Source organism: Salvelinus alpinus, chromosome 7 (genome assembly GCF_045679555.1).
Source record: "Salvelinus alpinus chromosome 7, SLU_Salpinus.1, whole genome shotgun sequence".
NCBI lineage: Eukaryota > Metazoa > Chordata > Actinopteri > Salmoniformes > Salmonidae > Salvelinus > Salvelinus alpinus.
This window is the reverse complement of record NC_092092.1, coordinates 6,593,405-6,615,996: the sequence shown is the minus strand read 5'-3', so window position 1 is coordinate 6,615,996 and position 22,592 is coordinate 6,593,405. Positions and strand designations below refer to the sequence as shown.

General features: G+C 45.8%; 1 protein-coding gene across 3 annotated transcripts in view; it reads right to left on the bottom strand.

Moving 5' to 3' along the window:
• LOC139580363 (protein HID1-like) overlaps positions 1-22,592 on the bottom strand; it is a 27,683-nt gene extending 5,091 nt beyond the window's left edge. The window contains exons 1-17 of one of the 3 annotated variants that reach the window (XM_071408975.1): positions 22,349-22,592; positions 19,415-19,564; positions 14,767-14,937; positions 12,262-12,381; positions 9,921-10,027; positions 9,566-9,682; positions 9,208-9,427; positions 8,990-9,046; positions 8,715-8,855; positions 4,382-4,472; positions 3,979-4,130; positions 3,368-3,446; positions 3,058-3,222; positions 2,549-2,640; positions 1,173-1,317; positions 689-894; positions 416-505 (exon numbers count right to left, since the gene is read on the bottom strand). In XM_071408975.1, coding sequence (XP_071265076.1) covers positions 416-505; positions 689-894; positions 1,173-1,317; positions 2,549-2,640; positions 3,058-3,222; positions 3,368-3,446; positions 3,979-4,130; positions 4,382-4,472; positions 8,715-8,855; positions 8,990-9,046; positions 9,208-9,427; positions 9,566-9,682; positions 9,921-10,027; positions 12,262-12,381; positions 14,767-14,937; positions 19,415-19,564; positions 22,349-22,414 — 2,169 coding nt within the window. In that variant the 5' untranslated portion in view covers positions 22,415-22,592. Of the gene's footprint in view, positions 1-415; positions 506-688; positions 895-1,172; positions 1,318-2,548; positions 2,641-3,057; positions 3,223-3,367; positions 3,447-3,978; positions 4,131-4,381; positions 4,473-8,714; positions 8,856-8,989; positions 9,047-9,207; positions 9,428-9,565; positions 9,683-9,920; positions 10,028-12,261; positions 12,382-14,766; positions 14,938-15,085; positions 15,165-19,414; positions 19,565-22,348 lie in introns of those variants that run through there. The other 2 variants (XM_071408976.1, XM_071408977.1) reach the window with 2 other exon arrangements.

The window sequence follows — 22,592 nt, the reverse complement described above, 5'->3', positions numbered from 1 at the left end:
CACGGCTGGATAGAGGGAGGGAGGGATGGATGGTGGGAGACATGGCTGGATAGAGGGAGACATGGCTGGATGGATGGAGGGAGACATGGCTGGATAGAGGGAGGGATGGGTGGATGGATGGATGGATGAGGGAGACATGGCTGGATAAAGGGAGGGATGGATGGATGCAGGGAGACATGGCTGGATAGAGGGAGGGAGGGATGGATGGAGTGAGACACGGCTGGATAGAGGGAGGGAGGGATGGATGGAGGGAGACACGGCTGGATAGAGGGAGACATGGCTGGATGGATGGAGGGAGACATGGCTGGATGGATGGAGGGAGGGAGGGAGGGAGGGAGGGAGGGAGGGAGGGAGGGAGGGAGGGAGGGAGGGAGGGAGGGAGGGAGGGAGGGAGGGAGGGAGGGAGGGCTCTTACCCAGTCTGGAGTGGGGTTCCAGTTCATAGCTGATGATGATACACTGGACAAACGACTTCTGGCCAGCTCTGACTCTGGTTGAAAGGCCTCCTTGATAGGAAGAAAAGGAACCATTAGTCTCCAGGCTCAATCTTAATGTCACTGAGCAGTAACATACTGTATATCTCTCTGACAAGTTATTTTGTCCTGTATATAACTTCACTCTAAATGATTCCCACAAGACTTGCTTTCCAGTGAGCTGCGTTCATATGTCTCCACATTCAGAGCTCTTACCTCGTTATCTCTCCCCGAGTTGGACTCTGTGTCACTGGCTCCAGCTATACCACTGGTGTCAGCGGCAGAGGACTGCGGAGCGTGGGTGTGTTGGGGAGAGTGGGTGTGTTGCGGAGCGTGGGTGTGTTGGTCAGTGGTCATGTGCTGGAGACAGACCATGGTGCCATCCTCAGAGACCTGAGCCTTCTCTGTCAGCTTGTCAATAGCTACAGGGACAAAACATCAACAAAGACCCTTAGGGAACGTTTCAATGGTTTCTAACAATGAAACAAAACTAATTATTTTGGTACGGCTTAAAAGAAACCAAGTGCTGTTTTTCTTATAAAAGGGGTGAGAGAATTGCAGTTAGTAAGTTAGTGATAGTTGAGTGGAAACCCGGCAAGCCCAGTTAATAGAATTAAATATAAAAACCTTAACATACCATAGGGAAATGTGCTTTGCAAAATACAGGCATGCATGGAGAGCTCCAGAAGAAGAGGGGTACCTGGTATGGCCACGAGACTGGCTTTGAGTGTCCCTGGCTCAGCTGGGACGGCCGGTCGGGACCCCTCCATGGAGACGGTCTCCTGGGAGTTGATACGGGAGATAACGGCTGTGGTAGTCTTCTTCCTCTTCTTCATCTGCAGGGCCTTGTTAGAAGAATGGAAAATACGATTATTCAGCAACGCAAAGTGACTACTGACCCACTTTACATGTTATGTGACCAACTGCTTTCTCAAGTCAGATTTATTTAAAGTACATTTCACATGGATCACTCACAACACACTACATCAACTTTTTGTTTTTAACTATGGGGGAAAATATTGACCGTTGGCTTAAAGCCTCCTTTTACTGTTTTATGCAAGAGGATAGAGTTCTACGTTGGTACGGCAACTGCATTGCCCACAACCGCAGGGCTCTCCAGAGGGCGGTCTTCACAACGCATCACCGGGGGCACACTACCTGCCGTCCAGGAGACCTACAGCACCCGATGTCACAGGAAGGCCAAAAAGATTATCAAGCACTACAACCACCTGAGCCACTGCCTGTTTACCCCGTTACCATCCAGAAGGCGAGGTCAGTACAGGTGCATCAAAGCTGGGACCGAGAGACTGAAAAATAGCTTCTATCTCAAGGCCATCAGACTGCTAAATAGCCACCACTAGCACAGAAAGGCTGCTGCCTACATGCAGACTTGAAATCATTGGCCACTTTAATAAAAATGGAACACTAGTCACTTTAATAATGTTTACACATCTTGCATTACATTACCCATATCATATGTAAATACTGTATTTTATACTATATCTTAGTCTATGCCGCTCTGACATTGCACGTCCATATATTTCTATATTCTTAATTCCATTCCTTTACTTAGATTTGTGTATATTGGGTATATGTTGTGAAATTGTTAGATATTACTGCACTGTTGGAACTAGAAGCGCAAGCATTTCGCTACACCCCCAATAACATCTGCTAAACACGTGTATGTGACCAATAACATCTGTTAAACACGTGTATGTGACCAATAACATCTGTTAAACACGTGTATGTGACCAATAACATCTGTTAAACACGTGTATGTGACCAATAACATCTGCTAAACACGTGTATGTGACCAATAACATCTGTTAAACACTTGTATGTGACCAATAACATCTGTTAAACACGTGTATGTGACCAATAACATCTGTTAAACACTTGTATGTGACCAATAACATCTGTTAAACACGTGTATGTGACCAATAACATCTGTTAAACACGTGTATGTGACCAATAACATCTGCTGAACACGTGTATGTGACCAATAACATCTGTTAAACACGTGTATGTGACCAATAAAATGTGATTGGATCTGATTTAGAAAGCACCTCTCTCTACCTTGTGGATGGTGGCTGGGTCAGAGGACAGATTGGCCAGCTGGTGGAAGATGTTACGCTTACGGATAATGGCGTACACCAGGTTACAGTTACCTGCGTGGAGAAGGACAGTTACTGGGCAGGTTTATCATGTCAAAGTTTAAAAAGAGAGACACTCCAGAAAGAAGTAGGGAAAAGGAGCTTTTAAATAGTGTCAGTCTGGCAGGTTATGTTCTGGTCATTTCGCTGCAGTCATGTTGATGCAATCCCATTGTCCACCAAGAGAGGGCACCGTTCCCATACTGCCCAGTCAATGCTAGGTCTAATGTCTTTGGAGGAGTCGGAGCCAGCCTCTCGACCACAACCATTCTAGATTTGCTTTACTACTGTGTGATGTCTGACAACATGAGACTAGAGCCTGGGTCCCAGATCACTTTGTGCCGTCTTGACGACTCCTTGTCACTTATTGCCATGTCTGACAAGAAAGCACAATCAGATCTGGGACCTGAGCTAACTAGAGCCCGGTTTTACCATCAAACTGATACTGGATGAGGTTGTTGAAGACCTCCAGCAGGAAGAAGACAAGATGGTGGTTCTGGGAGGCAGAGAAGAGGAACCAGTTGGTGGAGAAGGCTTCCAGGAGGTGGAGCAGCTTGTTAGCTGCCACCATGGACAGACTCTTCAGGTAAGGAGACACTGTGGAGGATGGTGATGTACTGGTGTCAATAACCTGCAGTATCCAGATGCAGCCAACAGGTGGCGACCATTTCAATGACAGTCAGACACTCACCCAGAGATTGAAATAGAATAGTAGTATTATATTGTATCTCTGAGCACTCACCGTTCACTACAATAGTGAGCAGGCAGTCAAAGAGGGGCTGCAGGCGTTGATGTCCACTAGTGATGATCTTGTGGAAGATCTAGACAATCACATATGAAGACTGCCATGAGGCAGATGATCCACCAGCGTACAGACAGTTATGTTAATACTGTATATCATACTATGATCAGTTTTTTTCTGCACGCCGGCAAACAACGACCTTCATCAGAGCATCAGACCTTTATCCTCCCATCCTCCCTCCCTCCCATCCATCCTCCCTCCCTGCCATGCATCCTCCCTGCCATGCATCCTCCCTGCCATTATTGTTTTGTGCCTCTGCCGTCGGTAACCAACGACCTTCATCAGAGCATGCTACTGTATCCTCCCATCTTCCCTCCCTGCCATCCATCCTCCCTGCCATCCATCCTCCCTGCCATAATTGTTTTGTGCCTCTGCCGTCGGTAACCAATGACCTTCAGAGCATGCTACTGTATCCTCCCATCCCTCCCTCCATCCATCCATCCATCCTCCCATCCCATCCTCCCATCCCATCCCTTCCCTCCATCCATCCTCCTATCCATCCCTCGGCATCCAGGGAAGCATTGAGACGTGGCTCAGACAGCTCTACTCACCACTATGAGCAGATCAGCATGTGTTCCAGTGAACACAGGGATGTCCATGGGGACTCGTACAGAGTAGGGTTTATTCAGACGCACACCAAAGTTCCTCTCTCCACTCAGCAGCAGCACGATAAACACACCGATGTGTACCAGGCCCACACGAGCTGCACACACACACAGAGTACATATAAGAAGAAGAAACACACACAGAGTACATATAAGAAGAAGAAACACACACAGAGTACATATAAGAAGAAGAAACACACACAGACACACACACAGAGTACATATAAGAAGAAGAAACACACACACACACACACAGAGTACATATAAGAAGAAGAAACACACACACACACACACACAGAGTACATATAAGAAGAAGAAACACACACACACACAGCTCTGTGTGACTCACACTGGTCAGCCCGTGCATCATTCAGGTAAAACAGGATGGGCACCAGGACATCCAGAACATCACTGCTCTTCAACACGAAGAACAGGAACTTCTGAAACACATAAATAGCAAGTTTGTAGGATAAACGAGATCAACAAAAGGCACTAACATAGTGAGCTTCAATATTATATGAATATTCTCGCTTGTACTTTGTGGAAACAGTTAGGAACATCAATACTGTACTTAAAAATGTCAGACCCCCAGACGTCAGACACAGACAATAGACAATACTTGTCAAAGTTTTAAAAAAAGACCATTATCACAATCTTTTTAAAAACGTGTTCTCTAGAGAAGCTGCAAATGTCACTCAGGTGATGAAACACATTAAAACATCAAATCTGTATTTGGGAGGTAAACACGTATAGGCATCTCCTCAGTGCATTCCCCATCAGAGACAGAGGAGGATGTAATCAATGTGCGACGCGTCGAGGCGTGTACGAAGCACACAGATGAACAGATGGCACAGTGCTGAGGGCAGAAGGGTAGAGGAATGTGATGCAGGAAGTGTTGAGGTGGATAGGTGTGATATGCCACATTATTCTACAGACGACCCTCTCAGCGTTCTACAGACGACCCTCTCAGCGTTCTACAGGACGACCCTCTCAGCGTTCTACAGGACGACCCTCTCAGCGTTCTACAGGACGACCCTCTCAGCGTTCTACAGGACGACCCTCTCAGCGTTCTACAGACGACCCTCTCAGCGTTCTACAGACGACCCTCTCAGCGTTCTACAGGACGACCCTCTCAGCGTTCTACAGACGACCCTCTCAGCGTTCTACAGACGACCCTCTCAGCGTTCTACAGGACGACCCTCTCAGCGTTCTACAGGACGACCCTCTCAGCGTTCTACAGACGACCCTCTCAGCGTTCTACAGACGACCTTCTCAGCGTTCTACAGACGACCCTCTCAGCGTTCTACAGACGACCCTCTCAGCGTTCTACAGACGACCTTCTCAGCGTTCTACAGACGACCTTCTCAGCGTTCTACAGGACGACCCTCTCAGCGTTCTACAGACGACCCTCTCAGCGTTCTACAGACGACCCTCTCAGCGTTCTACAGACGACTCTCTCAGCGTTCTACAGACAACCCTCTCAGCGTTCTATGTGAGCTCGATTGTATACACCTGTCAGCAACGGGTGTGGCTGAAATAGCTGAATCCACTAATTTCAAGGGGTGTCCACATACTTTTGTATATATTGTGTATGTAAAATTTGTTTAGATTTAGAATGGCCCATTATCAAATGGGCAAGAACAGGGGAGGGGGGAAAAAAATACTTTTTCTCTGTTTGACTGGAATAGCGAATGTAGGCCGTTGTCATGACGTTGCCCTGTTGGTGAGGTTTATGACCCCCATAAATACCTTTCCCCCTTTTCTTGCTCTACTCTTGGAAACCCCTTTGTTAACATAGAGTGAGTATGGTAACGTCAAAAGGTTGGGAACGGAACAATATTTCGGTAATCCAACCAGTTGAAAGTATCCGTCGGTACTTAAAATGAATATGATGTCAGATCAGTTGTTGTCTGGGAAATTATATATGATGATAGGATGACAAACTGTATCTTGGAAAGTCTACACATTCTAGTCATCAGATTCACATGGAATTGTAGTGCAATTTAAATGCTTAAATGTGAAACTATTTGTGAAAAGATTAAATGTAATTTAGTTTTAATATGAGAATTGTTTTCATAAGTAAAATATGCTCACTCAGTGGCCACGCCCAAGTGAACCAATTCACGGCGGACTAAGCTAACCTCAGCGTGAGCTCTGGTTGCGAATGGTTGAACGACTACAACCTAATGAAATTAACATTGTGTTCCCTATGACGTGAGGACTGATGTCCATACGTTTAAAAGGGCGAATTTCAACGTAGAGGTGACGATCGCCACGCTGGAAGGATGAATTTCGACTATACCAGCCAGAATATAGCAAGAGCTTATAGTATGGCAACTTGGTATGAACTTTGAACTCTTATTCACTAAAGAAGTGATACATCCTAGACGTTGAGTTATCAGCAGCAGCTGCAAACGTGCGTGGCCTAGGAAAGGACGGACAATCTCTTCAGAACGACAGGGTACTACAACGTATCAGTTCTGCCAACCGACGACAGAGTACTACAACGTATTCGTTCTACCACATGACGACAGACTACAACGTATCCGCCCAGAAATATTCTTCAAAGGACAAGGGAGATCTCTGCTGGGCAACCCAGCCTTCCATCTTCGACAAATCTATCAAAGCGCAGCTCAGAGTAAATATATTTCTTGCATTTTCCTTTGCCGAATGGGCGGTTATTTAGAATGCATAAGATTCTGTATTTACGATAGCGTAGCTTCATAAGATCCGATAGAGACCCAATCCTTTAGTACCTCAGTCTTCCCGCTCTATCATTCAAACCCAACCCCCTTTCTTTGTGTAACCAGCCATCGTATAGGTTTTGTCCACTAGGGACGTTTTCTTTTATGACATAATTAGTCATCAATGTATGATCCATCCTGTGTATATGTCATTCTGTGTGATTATTTAGTTATTTAGTAAATAAATAATTAAACAATTTTGTATTGCTGATTCAACTTGTTAGCCAGGGTTCGTGAAGATAACCAAGAATTTTACGATGTTCAGATGAGACTGAATAAGGTGACGATTAATAATTGACTGCTATTGATATAAAAGGTTACCAGGTCTTTAAGAGTTTATTCGGAAGACAACCGCTCTATAAACATTCTTCCGTGGTGCCGACTTCCTAGTTAATTACATTTACATGATTAGTTTAAATCAGGTAATATTAATTACAGAGAATAGATTTTATAAAATAGCATGTCATATCATTTAATCCATAGTAAAGACACGACACCGCTTTCCTGTTAGTTTGTTTTTTCAAATCATGCCAGGTAAGCTACTCCGGTTATTTCACTCCAAGCATCGACCAACCACTGTTTGAGGAGCATGCAGCCTCTTCCTACTCGACAGGTGATATTCCACCCAAACTCTGTATGCCATGGGCCCTCCAACCTTGTTCCTGCAGCTAACTAGTGGTTCATTTGGGGAAATGAAGTGAAATCTGTTTGGGAACATTGATAGTTTTCACAACAAAACATATTTAATTAAACCGGTGACAGCCCATCTCTCTGTGTGCTCGAGAAAGGAATGAAGGAGAGAGGAGGAGGAGATGGAAACTCACTGTAGTGAGATATTCTGTAGCTAAAGGTAATGTGCCAGCCTATATGAAAATAGAAGCTATTCAAGGCTATTCAAAATCAAATACAAATTCATTATAATTGTAGGCGAACTCTGTAAGCTGCAATGCACAATCAATGAACAAAAAGCATGGCCTAGGGCTAAATGTTCTCTCCCAGACTCAGGGATATACATTTTGGAGCGCATCATAACGTAACCAGTCTATCCAGTATACTTAATAATACAGTCTACACTCAAGGGCGATTACTAGAATTAGTTACATTTTGGAGTACAGCCTCGACGAATCACATACCAAATACATCTTAAAATCAGACATCTTTAACCAAAGACATCTTTAACCAAAGATGTGTTTGATGTGATTTCCGATTGCATTCATGTCCGAGTGGTTAGAGGGACAATAGAGCCCTGAGTAGCAGGCCATTAGGACCTGATGGAGGGACAATAGAGCCCTGAGTAGCAGGCCATTAGGACCTGATGGAGGGACAATAGAGCCCTGAGTAGCAGGCTATTAGCAACATGATGGTCATCAGTGAGTTGGGTACTACCAACATGAGTGCATAAGAGGAGATTACCGTTAGTGGAATTTTTACTTCAGTCATGAAACATGACTGGTGGTGTGGTGGTAATACCGTCACCATGACGGCCGGTGCGGAGGTGATACGGTCACCATGACGGCCGGTGCGGAGGTGATACGGTCACCATGACGGCCGGTGCGGAGGTGATACGGTCACCGTGACGGCCGGTGTGGAGGTAATACGGTCACCGTGACGGCCGGTGAGGAGGTGATACGGTCACCGTGACGGCCGGTGCGGAGGTAATACGGTCACCGTGACTGCCGGTGCGGAGATAATACGGTCACCGTGACTGCCGGTGCGGAGGTAACACGGTCACCGTGACTGCCGGTGCGGAGGTAACACGGTCACCGTGACTGCCGGTGCGGAGGTAACACGGTCACCGTGACTGCCGGTGCGGAGGTAATACGGTCACCGTGACTGCCGGTGAGGAGGTAATACGGTCCTAGTAAAGGCTAATACAGCACTGTTGTATCCTTCAATTTAGGAATGATGGGATGCAGGTACTAGTGCACCAGTCCGAACCTTGTTGAAGTCACAGAGCTTCCAGAAGAGCACCAGTAGCTCCTGGTGGAAGCGGATCTTCTTGGCTGAGTTGGGCAGGTAGGTCTGGATCAGAGGGTTGGTCATCAGTCTGGCCAGACCCTTCAGAATGAAGCTGAAGTCCTGGAGAAAGACAACAACAAACTCTCCTTTCAAAATGTGCTGCGACTTGAAGGGTTTAAAAAAAGGATATGTGATTGACCCAGAGTCACATGGTTCTGGATTGCCCGTTTGAACAGTGTACGTTAGTGTCTTACCTCCTCCCTATGGATCCTGGACAGGTAGTTTACAAACAGGTTGTCTGGTCCCACAGGCTGAGAACACAAGGAAGAGAAACATTATGATAACAGATACAACAACCAACAATTCCACGTGACCAGAGGCAAGATGGAACTACCACCATGTTGCTTAGGAACCCAGTTCTCTCAGATCTCCACAAGAAGGGGACTTGAGAATCAGGCTCTCTCTCTTTTACCTCTAGGTCCTCCATGACGGAGGCAGAGTGGTCCAGGCTGTGTTGGGCTGCGGCTGGCCCGGCCTCGTGCTCCAGAGTCACTATGAGGATCTGGACAGCATGCTCCACCAACACCTCTCTGTAGTCAGAGAACATCAAGTGATTGTAGGGGATACCGTAACCCACTGCGTCATAGGCACACACCACGTTGAGGAGAGACGTGAAGAGAGGCAGGGCATGTCTGGGAGGAGGAGAAAGAGGTTAGGATTAGTGTAACACACTCTTCAGACCAAATCTCAATCTTCAGTCATAAAGTGTGTGTGTGAGTGAGAGAGTGTATATGTGTGAGTGAGTGAGTGTGTGTGTGTGTGTGTGTTACCTGTTGTCTGTAGCGCAGAAGAAGGTAACCCAGGGGTTGAGGATGTTGTTGTCAGCAGAGGGGGGCAGGTACATGGTCTCAGAGAAACAGGTCAGCAGCAGTTTCAGCAGCTCCGTCCTGACCAGGACAGTGGAGAGGAAAATAGGAAATAGAATCTCTAAATCAACTCAGAGTCCCCTCTAGACACTTGTGTAGATTTGAGAGGGCTGGATAGGTGTACGTAACGTGGTGAGAGTTTCATCTTGCCCCCGATGAACCAAGTGGAATTGTCGCCATATTGATTATACCTATCCTACACAAGTAGTAGATCTAGTAATTCAGGGATGCCCACCTCTCCATCTTCCCTGGGTCTCACCTGTTGAGGTCGTGGGTGTAGTTGAGTGGGGGGGACTGAGCGAACCCCACCCCTGCCTCCCAGATGTACTCACAGCTGTCTATGGACTGCATGTCCTCCGCTGTGTCCTGGGGAAGGGAAGAACACCGAGGTGACCTTCAAGCCTAGTCTAGCAGCAATTCCATTTTAATGTTACACTCCATAAAACGTAGAACAATTATTGTTTGGTTAACTAAACATGGTACAAACCATAGTTCACTGCACAATGGGTCATGTGAAGAATTCATGATTGTCAAAATGGGACAGTGCTGAGGTCACAAAGGAGACAGTGGGCCATGGTTTATTCATATCAGCAGAGGGTAGAAGGCTGTGACGGAGAGGGCTGTGACGGAGAGGGCTGTGACGGAGAGGGCTGTGACGGAGAGGGCTGTGACGGAGAGGGCTGTGGCGGAGAGAGCTGTGGCGGAGAGAGCTGTGGCGGAGAGAGCTGTGGCGGAGAGAGCTGAATCATGAACTACAACGCATCGGGGCCCGTCGGTCATGAACGGGTGACTGATATAAATGGAGCATGGTACTACAGTAGTGGTTTAACAGAGACAAACAGCCTGATGGGCCAGCCAGGGGGATGGATGCAGGGTGAACCTGTGAGCCTATATTAGTCTATCTAAATGAATTGAAAAGTTTACGATCCAATGGTGAAACTACTCCTCTTCATTCAGAGTGTGAATCAAAACCTAAACATTATTTTTTAAGGCAAACTTGCAATGTATTGGAGGCTTAGAAGCTAAATCTCAGCATAGAGTTCATTGTTTAAAAAATAATAATTCTCTCTTTCAATGGTGGAATCAGTTAGCAATAGCATCTACTGTTGCTTGCTAAGGTCTGTGCATGTTCTATGAATCAATTTAGCCTACCTTGTATTATTTATAAATCATGTGTTATGTTGGAAGTGCACTCACAATCTAATTGTTATTTGTCCAATGATTAATTCTTTCTTTCAGTCATTTTTTAAGGAGTGGCTCAGTCCCACTCCTACTGTAGTTCATTTTTCATAAAGCTTTTATTGAAAAGAGAGAACAGTGTTGGAAAGACGGAGAAGATAGGGGGAGGGTGGGATTCTAACCCAACTCTGGCACGTGTGTACCAGGGTCAGCGGCTGTAAGCGACAGACACTGAGGCCACCAATAATGTATTTTTCCTATTGGTTGCCTTGAACATGTAATAAAAAACAATTACATTTCCCCTAACAAAAAATGCATCTACCTCCTACAAATATGTCCATATATTATAATCCACATAAGAATTCCCAAGAGACGCGCTGTAGCCTGTACGTAGCCTAGATAGGTTACTTGAACTGTCTCAGGTAAAATGTAGGTATGGTACTGCATTGTATACAAACACCGCTTCCAGCTGCCTCCGATTCCAAATATTTCTTCAGACATTAAAATCCTCCTGCTGCGGGATTATTTCCCTCCTGTGACAAAACAGGTCAAATTAAGATCCTACATCTGTATATAGTGCACAAAATTTTGATCAGGGCCCATAGGGCTTTGGTTAAAAGTAGAGCACTATATAGCGAATAGGGTGCAATTTGGGACGTATCTTTTGTTCACACTTCCTTCCACCGGAGTGGAGCACTCACCTGACTTGACCAATCTACAACACCAGAGAGAGAGATAACTGTGGCAGCCAGGCAGACATTTGAATACATTGTACTAGAACCTAGTTGTCAGCAGCAGCCTCATTGTTAATCTTCATAGATTACTATATTAAGAGAGAGTTCAGTGCACAGTGTTGTGTAGTCAGTCCTGCAGGATAGGATTCACTCTCAATAGTTGCCTCTAACCATGGAAGTGAGAGACGTTCTGTGTGTGTGTGTATCTGTGAGTGAGTGATCAACTGGGGGATTAGGAGGGTCTTTATTTCACAGCCTTGCCTAACACCATTGGGCCCTGTCCAGCCAACAACATCATATAGGTGTTTGCTCAGTGGATAAGGAGTGTCTAACACCCTCCTCCTTTCTCAGCCCAGTTGACAAACATGACCGAGGGCCACACCTCACACGGCTCCCGCTGTGCACTGGAGTCACTCATTAACCCTGAACCACTTCCTGCACAGAGGAGACATTCTGGGACATTGTGTTCACTTACGGACCAATCCTAGCTTGGGTTCCGTGCAAATATCCGCAAAAATGTCCTTTATGTGCACAGATCTTGAATTACAATTTGGCCCCTCAAAAAAATAAATAACGATAAACTACTTGACCAGTTTGTATTATCTGTTTCCTCCTCTCACGAGAGGAACACTGGTCAAGACAAATTTCTCTCAAGAGTGTTTGTCCGAAGTTGAGGGGGTTACTCACCGAGCCTGTCCTCTTGTGGCTCTGGACGGTGAAGTCTGGACAGAAAAACAGGTCAGATACAGCCAGGAGGAGAGACTCAGCCAGGGGCCTCGCTCCATCATCATCATCACCTTCATCCTGCTGGAAGACATCATCATCATCATCCTTCTCCTAAGACACAATCCAATTCTTCTCCTCCTCCTCACCACCTTCATCCTCGGTCCGTGGTTCCCATGGCACTGTGAGTTCACCTAGGCAGAGAGCTTTCGGAATATTCTCTAGATCTGGGGGGGGGGGTTGATCACTTACATCATGTGGTCTTGACTCTACGAGCTTGACCATTTTCAGATGAACTCGTGGATACAATTTTTTTTGTCTCTGCGTACAGTTTGAAGTAAGTTGCTAACTAGCGTTAGCGCAGAGACTAAGTCTATGGGTACCCGCTAGCATGCTAACAGATACCCAAATAACACTGGGGCTCCCGAGTGGCACAGCGGTCTAAGGCACTGCATCTCAGTGCAAGAGTTGTCACTACAGTACCTGGTTCGAATCCAGGCTTCATCACATCCGGCCGTGATTGGGAGTCCCATAGGGTGGCGCACAATTGGCCCAGCGTGGTCCGGTTTTGGCCGGGGTAGGCCTTCATTATAAAACAAGATTTTGTTCTTCACTGACTAGCCTAGTTAAATAAATAAATATAATTCCAGTCATTGTGCTAACACTAGTTAGCATTGGCTCGTGAAACTACCTTTAACTTACTTCTTCCGAGACATAAAAAAGGTTTCCACGAGTTCCTCTGCCTCTGGGGAAGTAGATAACAAGGCTTCATTGCCAAAATCCCAAAGTATCCCCTTTAACAACGTGTTGGTTGTTTTGCTCCATGTACTTTAGGAACCACTATGGAAATACTGTAAGTCTGACTGTGTTATCCCTGTCACATTTTTTTAAAATGTATGTGTTTTCTTTAACTGGGAAATAAAACAATCAATAAATCCTGCTTGGAGACAGAGAAAGAGCTCAGTCACAGGAAACATGTCATTGACGTACTAAAAGTACATTTATATATTATTACTGTAGTATATGATGGGCTCAGTAGAACTGCATAAAGAATGTGACAGAAAAATATCAAGACTATTTTATAACCATAGTATCCCAACCAGTCCAAAATCAGAGTGTAGTAGAGAATGCCTCCTCATTGATTGCTACAGCCATTCTGCATTCACACCCATTCCCATAATAGTTCACCATTCACCCATCCAGCCTCTCACTTTAATTAAAAGGTTATCCAATACCTCTTCAATTCAACCATTGTCCAGGAGGGATGCATGGGAGGCAAGAGGGAAGGGGGCACAATATGAGCACTGTTCAGGCAGGCTGAGGTGCTCTTCAGGCCAGGTAACAGGAGACCCAGCTGGCTCAACAATTAGTAGACATTAAGGGAGAAGGAAATCCCCGACTCAAAGAGCTCTCTCAACCTCAGGATAGTGTTCATTAGGCATGAAAACAGACTGAAATGGGGAGGCACAACATAATCTGGTCCAAAAAAATCAACAAACATTTTTTTGTTGTTGTTGTGTGTTATCAAGATGTTTGAAAAAGTGTGTGTAAGTTGTGCCCTAATGAACACAACCCTGCTTGGTCAGATCTTACAACACTGGCAGGTCAGAGCTTTGAAAACCTGAAAAGACACAGTTCCCACCAGACAACACAGCAGTAGCTGCAGTAGTGGGGTCCAGACAGTACCAGAGTGGGGAACTCACAGATCCAAGTAGAAGATCTGATCTATACAAAGCTGAAAAGGGTGATGAAAGATCAAACACGGAGCTGGGAAAGAATAGTATTTCTGTGTCTGTCTGCTCTCCAACCCACTACACAGTGAATCTTGGGTGCTAATTTCCCAGCATGCTTTTCACCATGAGAAAAACAATCCTCTATCCAATGATCTGTAAACAAGTACATCTAACTGTACATAAAGTAATTCAACCAGAAATTAAATGATTTGTTCAGTCAGTGACAGTGCTGGGTAAGGACTATGGTGAAGCAGTCATGAACTCACTAGTCTGATCCAATCACGTCTCTCTCTGTAGAGACATAGCAGGCATGCTGATGTAAGTTCATAGGGAGAAGCGAACACACACTGATTCTGAGAGACTGAGTTCATTTAATGGATTGCGTAACAGGCAATCTTTTCAACTCAAGCTGCCAGAAAGCTTGAGAAAGAGGCTAGCAAGGGGAGACAGAGGCTAGCATCCTTGGCAGTGTGCATCCCTCTTAATTTGCCAAGGGGAGACAAAAATGAAGGGAACAGACAAGTGAGTCTCAATCAAACTAATAGTAATTAATATGACCTCTGATAAACCGATACACAAATTGCATGTATGATGAAATCACAACTTCAAAAGGGCTCAATGTCCAATGGGCTAAGGTAGCACAGAACACATCTGCACAGCATTTCTTATCTCTATTGGAATGGTGCCGTTCTGGTCCGTTTAACCTCAGCCAAGATGAGGAGATCAGTACACTTACCCCAGCTCTCCCAGCACCAGGCACGGTGGACCAGAAGAAGCCTCTCCAGTCTGCGTCCTCAAAGATATACGGTAGGATACGTGTGAGCAGACGGATGCAGCTCAGGACGATCTGTCTCTCCTTCTCTGAGGGACAACCAGAGTCAGCCCCCTGGACTAGCTTCTCCACTGCCTGGAATGGACACATTAACATGTATAGTGAGTACAACACAACACACACACACACAAACGGCTTCATTTCTTGCTTATACAAGTGTTTCCATTTGAGGTATTATAGAGTAGACCCTTGAGGTTCGACACAGGCATAAAATTCAACTTACAACAGTTCTGTCCATCTGCTGCAGTAATAAAGCCTTTAGAGTCACCTTAACTGTGAACAGCAAACACTAGCATTCCTTTCAGACCAACTGTATCCAAGGTAACCAATGGACTCCAAGGTAACCACATACAGAAAAGGGTCAAACACACACATGCTCAGTCCCTCTTTCTATTGAACACCCACAAGAGACATATTAGAAGGAAACCCAGATGGAACACCTGACCGGTACAGTACCACTAAACACACTCAGAATACGCCTGTTACAGTACAGCACCACTAAACACACTCAGAATACACCTGTTACAGTACAGCACCACTAAACACACTCAGAATACGCCTGTTACAGTACAGCACCACTAAACACACTCAGAATACACCTGTTACAGTACAGTACAACTAAACACACTCAGAATACGCCTGTTACAGTACAGCACCACTAAACACACTCAGAATACACCTGTTACAGTACAGCACCACTAAACACACCTGTTACAGGACAGCACCACTAAACACACTCAAAATACACCTGTTACAGTACAGCACCACTAAACACACTCAGAATACGCCTGTTACAGTACAGCACCACTAAACACACTCAGAATACACCTGTTACAGTACAGCACCACTAAACACACCTGTTACAGGACAGCACCACTAAACACACTCAGAATACACCTGTTACAGTACAGCACCACTAAACACACCTGTTACAGGACAGCACCACTAAACACACTCAGAATACACCTGTTACAGTACAGCACCACTAAACACACCTGTTACAGTACAGCACCACTAAACACACTCAGAATACACCTGTTACAGTACCACTAAACACACTCAGAATACACCTGTTACAGTACAGCACCACTAAACACACCCAGAATACACCTGTTACAGTACAGCACCACTAAACACACTCAGAATACGCCTGTTACAGTACAGCACCACTAAACACACTCAGAATACTCCTGTTACAGTACAGCACCACTAAACACACTCAGAATACGCCTGTTACAGTACAGCACCACTAAACACACTCAGAATACGCCTGTTACAGTACAGCACCACTAAACACACTCAGAATACACCTGTTACAGTACAGCACCACTAAACACACTCAGAATACGCCTGTTACAGTACAGCACCACTAAACACACTCAGAATACGCCGGTTACAGTACAGCACCACTAAACACACTCAGAATACATCTGTTACAGTACAGCACGACTAAAAACACTCAGAATACACCTGTTACAGTACCACTAAACACACTCAGAATACGCCTGTTACAGTACAGCACCACTAAACACACTCAGAATACACCTGTTACAGTACAGCACCACTAAACTCACCCGTTACAGGACAGCACCACTAAACACACTCAGAATACACCTGTTACAGTACAGCACCACTAAACACACCCAGAATACACCTGTTACAGTACAGCACCACTAAACACACTCAGAATACACCTGTTACAGTACAGCACCACTAAACACACTCAGAATACGCCTGTTACAGTACAGCACCACTAAACACACCTGTTACAGTACAGCACCACTAAACACACTCAGAATACACCTGTTACAGTACAGCACCACTAAACACACTCAGAATACACCTGTTACAGTACAGCACCACTAAACACACCTGTTACAGTACAGCACCACTAAACACACTCAGAATACACCTGTTACAGTACCACTAAACACACTCAGAATACACCTGTTACAGTACAGCACCACTAAACACACTCAGAATACATCCACTGTAATGTTACTGTACTACTTGCATTGTGCTACTTCCTCAACTGTATCCAAGGTAGACAACAACAAAAAGGTTAACCCTTACATCTCCTGGGAATTAGCCTATATGGTTAAGGCTACATTGAATTTTTTTTTTTTACTTTATTAATTTACTTTTTCTCCCCAATTTTGTGGTATTGAATTGGTAGTTTCAGTCTTGTCTCATCGCTGCTACTCCCGTACGGACTCGGGAGAGGCGAAGGTCGAGAGCTGTGCGTCCTCCGAAACACAACCCAGCCAAGCCACACTGCTTCTTGATACAATGCCAACTTCCCCCTGGAAGCCAACCGCACCAATGTGTCGGAGGAAACACCGTATGCCTGGTGACCGTGTCAGCGTGCACTGTGCCCGGCCCGCCACAGGCGTCGCTAGTGCGCGATGGGACAAGAACATCCCTGCCGGCCGAACCCTCCCTTAACCCGGACGACACTGGGCCAATTGTGCGCCGCCCCATGGGTCTCCCGGTCGCGGCCGGCTGCGACAGAGCCTGGGCTTGAACCCAGAGTCTCTAGTGGCACAGCTAGCACTGCGATGCAGTGCCTTAGACCACTGCCCCACTCGGGAGGCCTGAAATGTTTCTTACAGAAGAAATATGGACCGCATATGTATAACCATGGTAACAATCAAAAGGAAAGATTATGGGGAAAAGTATTAGACTAAAAGGTGAGGTTCACCTGTTCACCTGACAAGACTGAATCCAAACATTACACTATTGATTTTATATTTACTGTACTTTTTTGCTGCATTTGTTGATAACGAAATCTGAAAATACTCTGGATATATTCAGTAACATTCGAAGAATATTCTTGGGAAATGTGGGGTAGGTGCAACATAAGACGAAAACAATGACGAGGGTTTGAGTAGAGAACTAACTGGTGTTTCCAAGTGGCCCAACACACACACCTCTCCAAAGTGTCCACAGTTCCCAAGTAATTTCAATGCACTTATGACTCATAAAAGAGTCTTCAACTATAAGGTTCTTTTGTTGAGCTCTCCTAGCTGTGCTGTTGAGGAACTAGAGCGGGGACACTTGTAGATGTTAGGTTTGGAACACAACCCTGCATGTTGTTTGTTGAGCTCTCCTAGCTGTGCTGTTGAGGAACTAGAGCGAGGACACTTGTAGCTGTTAGGTTTGGAACACAACCCTGCAGGTTGTTTGTTGAGCTCTCCTAGCTGTGCTGTTGAGGAACTAGAGCGGGGACACTTGTAGCTGTTAGGTTTGGAACACAACCCTGCATGTTGTTTGTTGAGCTCTCCTAGCTGTGCTGTTGAGGAACTAGAGCGGGGACACTTGTAGATGTTAGGTTTGGAACACAACCCTGCATGCCCACTGTTGTTTACGCAACCCAAAAACGGTCCATTATAAACCGCAATGTGGGTCAGGTGGGCATCATTTGAAAGGTTGTTCTATTACAACATGACTTGCTAAATGATAAAAATACGATCTTACAGTGTTAGGCTTTCAGTAGAGGATTCAGAGAAGCAGATCGTACTTTTGGTCCACATAGAATGGAGTCATTTGTGCATTCAGATGCATGGCCCGTGGCAAATGTTCTTCACAATAGGACAAACATAGGCTCATTATGTTCAGGACAACCCAGGGTATAACGCCATGTCATCATGTAGCTGTACATCAAAACACAGAGATCATAAACGTTGACTCTGTACATTACATGAGTTTTATGATGAGGAAATGTGAAGTGCACGTTTGGACTCACAGGTGTTTTTGCTTACTTGTATGACATCAAAGCGATATTTCTTAGAATCTTCAACGTCTCATCTTTCAAAATACATTTAGAAGATCTAATCAAATCCTCTTAATTTACAGTATTTCCCTCACTCAGACAACCAAAAAGGTGCAAGAGTTGTCCAATTAGAGGGAGGGATGGGTCAACTTGTCACCCGAGGTGCTCAAGTTCAGAACGTCTGTCAGTCAAAACCCATACAGAGCTGTGAAGCGGAGCCCCTGAGCTCTGACGTCATGCATGTTACTGTACAGCCACTGAGCTCTGACGTCATGTATAGCATGTTACTGTACAGCCACTGAGCTCTGACGTCATGTATAGCATGTTACTGTACAGCCACTGAGCTCTGACGTCATGTATAGCATGTTACTGTACAGCCACTGAGCTCTGACGTCATGTATAGCATGTTACTGTACAGCCACTGCATTTATATTTAGGCGCTTGTCAATGTCCAAATCTGCCATTTTCAACCCGTATATGGGTGCGAGTGTTAAGGGCCACACACACACAGTTCAATCCCATTCAAAATCCTATTTTCCCTAACCCCTAAACCTAACCCCAGAACCTATACTAGCTCCTAATCCAAAACTAAATTATAACCCTAACACTAATTCTAAACCTAAACCCCCTAGAAATAGCATTTCACCTTGTGGGGACTAACAAAACGCCCCCAGTTGGTCAAATATTTGTTTGTTTAGTATTCTTGTGCGATCTTATGGTCCCCACAAGTATAATTAAACACATCCACACACACAGGCACACACACACAGCCTACATTACCTTGTAACAGAGGGTTGCCAGATTGGAGGGAGATTCTTCTCTGACAGCTCGTATCTCCGCTGCCGGCACCAGAGCAAACACATCCTGGACAGTAGTGGCAGTATCCGTCCAGAACTGGTCCCAGAAGGCATGGTCCGTAGCCTCCACGGGCTGGGGGAGATGAGGCAACAGACAGGGATCAGATACATCCGCGTACAGGAGAGAGCTGCTTGGCTGTCGCCTACAGGAGGAGAGAGCTGCTTGGCTGTCGCCTACAGGAGGAGAGAGCTGCTTGGCTGTCGCCTACAGGAGGAGAGAGCTGCTTGGCTGTCGCCTACAGGAGGAGAGAGCTGCTTGGCTGTCGCCTACAGGAGGAGAGAGCTGCTTGGCTGTCGCCTACAGGAGGAGAGAGCTGCTTGGCTGTCGCCTACAGGAGGAGAGAGCTGCTTGGCTGTCGCCTACAGGAGGAGAGAGCTGCTTGGCTGTCGCCTACAGGAGGAGAGAGCTGCTTGGCTGTCGCCTACAGGAGGAGAGAGCTGCTTGGCTGTCGCCTACAGGAGGAGAGAGCTGCTTGGCTGTCGACTACAGGAGAGAGAGAGATCTGCTTGGCTGTCGACTACAGGAGAGAGAGAGAGCTGCTTGGCTGTCGCCTACAGGAGAGAGAGAGAGCTGCTTGGCTGTCGCCTACAGGAGGATAGAGAGACCTGCTTGGCTGTCGACTACAGGAGAGAGAGAGACCTGCTTGGCTGTCGACTACAGGAGAGAGAGATCTGCTTGGCTGTCGACTACAGGAGAGAGAGAGAGCTGCTTGGCTGTCGCCTACAGGAGGATAGAGAGACCTGCTTGGCTGTAGCCTACAGGAGGATAGAGACCTGCTTGGCTGTAGCCTACAGGAGGATGGAGACCTGCTTGACTGTAGCCTACAGGAGGAAAGAGAGCTGTTTGACTGTCGACCACAGGAAATAGCTGATTGTCTGTAGCCTACAGGAGGACAGAGACCTGCTTGGCTATAGCCTACAGGAGGACAGAGACCTGCTTGGCTATAGCCTACAGGAGGACAGAGACCTGCTTGGCTATAGCCTACAGGAGGACAGAGACCTGCTTGGCTATAGCCTACAGGAGGACAGAGACCTGCTTGGCTATAGCCTACAGGAGGACAGAGACCTGCTTGGCTATAGCCTACAGGAGGACAGAGACCTGCTTGGCTATAGCCTACAGGAGGACAGAGACCTGCTTGGCTATAGCCTACAGGAGGACAGAGACCTGCTTGGCTATAGCCTACAGGAGGACAGAGACCTGCTTGGCTATAGCCTACAGGAGGACAGAGACCTGCTTGGCTATAGCCTACAGGAGGACAGAGACCTGCTTGGCTATAGCCTACAGGAGGACAGAGACCTGCTTGTCTATAGCCTACAGGAGGACAGAGACCTGCTTGGCTGTAGCCTACAGGAGGACAGAGACCTGCTTGGCTATAGCCTACAGGAGGACAGAGACCTGCTTGGCTATAGCCTACAGGAGGACAGAGACCTGCTTGGCTATAGCCTACAGGAGGACAGAGACCTGCTTGGCTATAGCCTACAGGAGGACAGAGACCTGCTTGGCTATAGCCTACAGGAGGACAGAGACCTGCTTGGCTATAGCCTACAGGAGGACAGAGACCTGCTTGGCTATAGCCTACAGGAGGACAGAGACCTGCTTGGCTATAGCCTACAGGAGGACAGAGACCTGCTTGGCTATAGCCTACAGGAGGACAGAGACCTGCTTGGCTATAGCCTACAGGAGGACAGAGACCTGCTTGGCTATAGCCTACAGGAGGACAGAGACCTGCTTGGCTATAGCCTACAGGAGGACAGAGACCTGCTTGGCTATAGCCTACAGGAGGACAGAGACCTGCTTGGCTGTAGCCTACAGGAGGACAGAGACCTGCTTGGCTATAGCCTACAGGAGGAGAAAAACAGTTAAATATAGACAGAAATAAACATCAGGGGCCGGTTACCCGGATACATAATACTTAATCACTTTAAGTGAGATTTAAGTGAGATTCTTTATTGCTTTTTAGTCCAGGATGGGTGGGTGGTCAGGTTGGGTGTCCGGGAAACCGGACTACAACAGCTGCTGGCCTACTTCACATGTTCCTGATTTGCATTTTCTATTATAATACCAGTTGGTCTAAGATCTTTCCAGAACGTCCTTGATGACAGAGTAAATATAACCCCAACACTGCAGTTTAGACTGATGCTTATTTGCCTAACTTTAAATGTCTTTCAGCCCACATTAAAAATCAGCCACATTGAATCATAACATTCAGACATTCAACAACCACATCATCAGAAATGTAGCTGGTAATGTTATCTAGACTAACACTTTTTTTTTTGTCTTTTCAAACAGCTGAATTGTTGGGTAAACCGTGCAACTGATCAATTCAAGTGTCGGCCACAACAGCAGGCACTAAATGAACTGTATCCAGACCTGCATCTCATTATAGCTCTGCATCAGATCCGCCTCAGCCTCTTGGTGGGGTTTATATTATAACTACAGAAGTACGATTACAATGTTATATTTGATTACAAAATAGAAACATTGTTGCCAAGTTATGAGTCTACAATTCTATAACACAAATGTGCAGTACTTATAATAATTAATCTAATTGTCAGTTCATATATATATATATATATATATATATATATATATATATATTATATACATACATATATATCCCTTATGCCTACATTTGAATTAAACGTTTACATTTAGACAAACCAGTAAACCCTGTTTTTGGACAGATGGTAACCCTTACCATATTTATCCACCCTCTCATCCATGTGTCAACTACAACTTGTAGGCTACCATCTGTCACACTGGAATTGCTATTTGTATCTTGAAAAACAGAACTGTTCATAAATATTTAAAAGCTCTGCCATAGCTACCCTAAAGAGAGTTATTATTTCAACAAACCTGTGTTTTGGTTGTCAGTTGTATCACAGCTTTTCTGAAGTTTAGTTTGGAGTCAACGTTGCCCATTTTCTACTAGCCAGCAACCTGTTCGCTCCGTCTGAATCGCCTGTGTACGGTAACCACCGGTAGGTTGCTCTTGCGTAGTCGTGGATAATCTCACTCATTTGCCACTTCCTTCTCCAGCTACCCGTGCGACGCACAGTCAGAAGGATTTGAGCTAAACAGGATTCAGGCTAGGCGACTT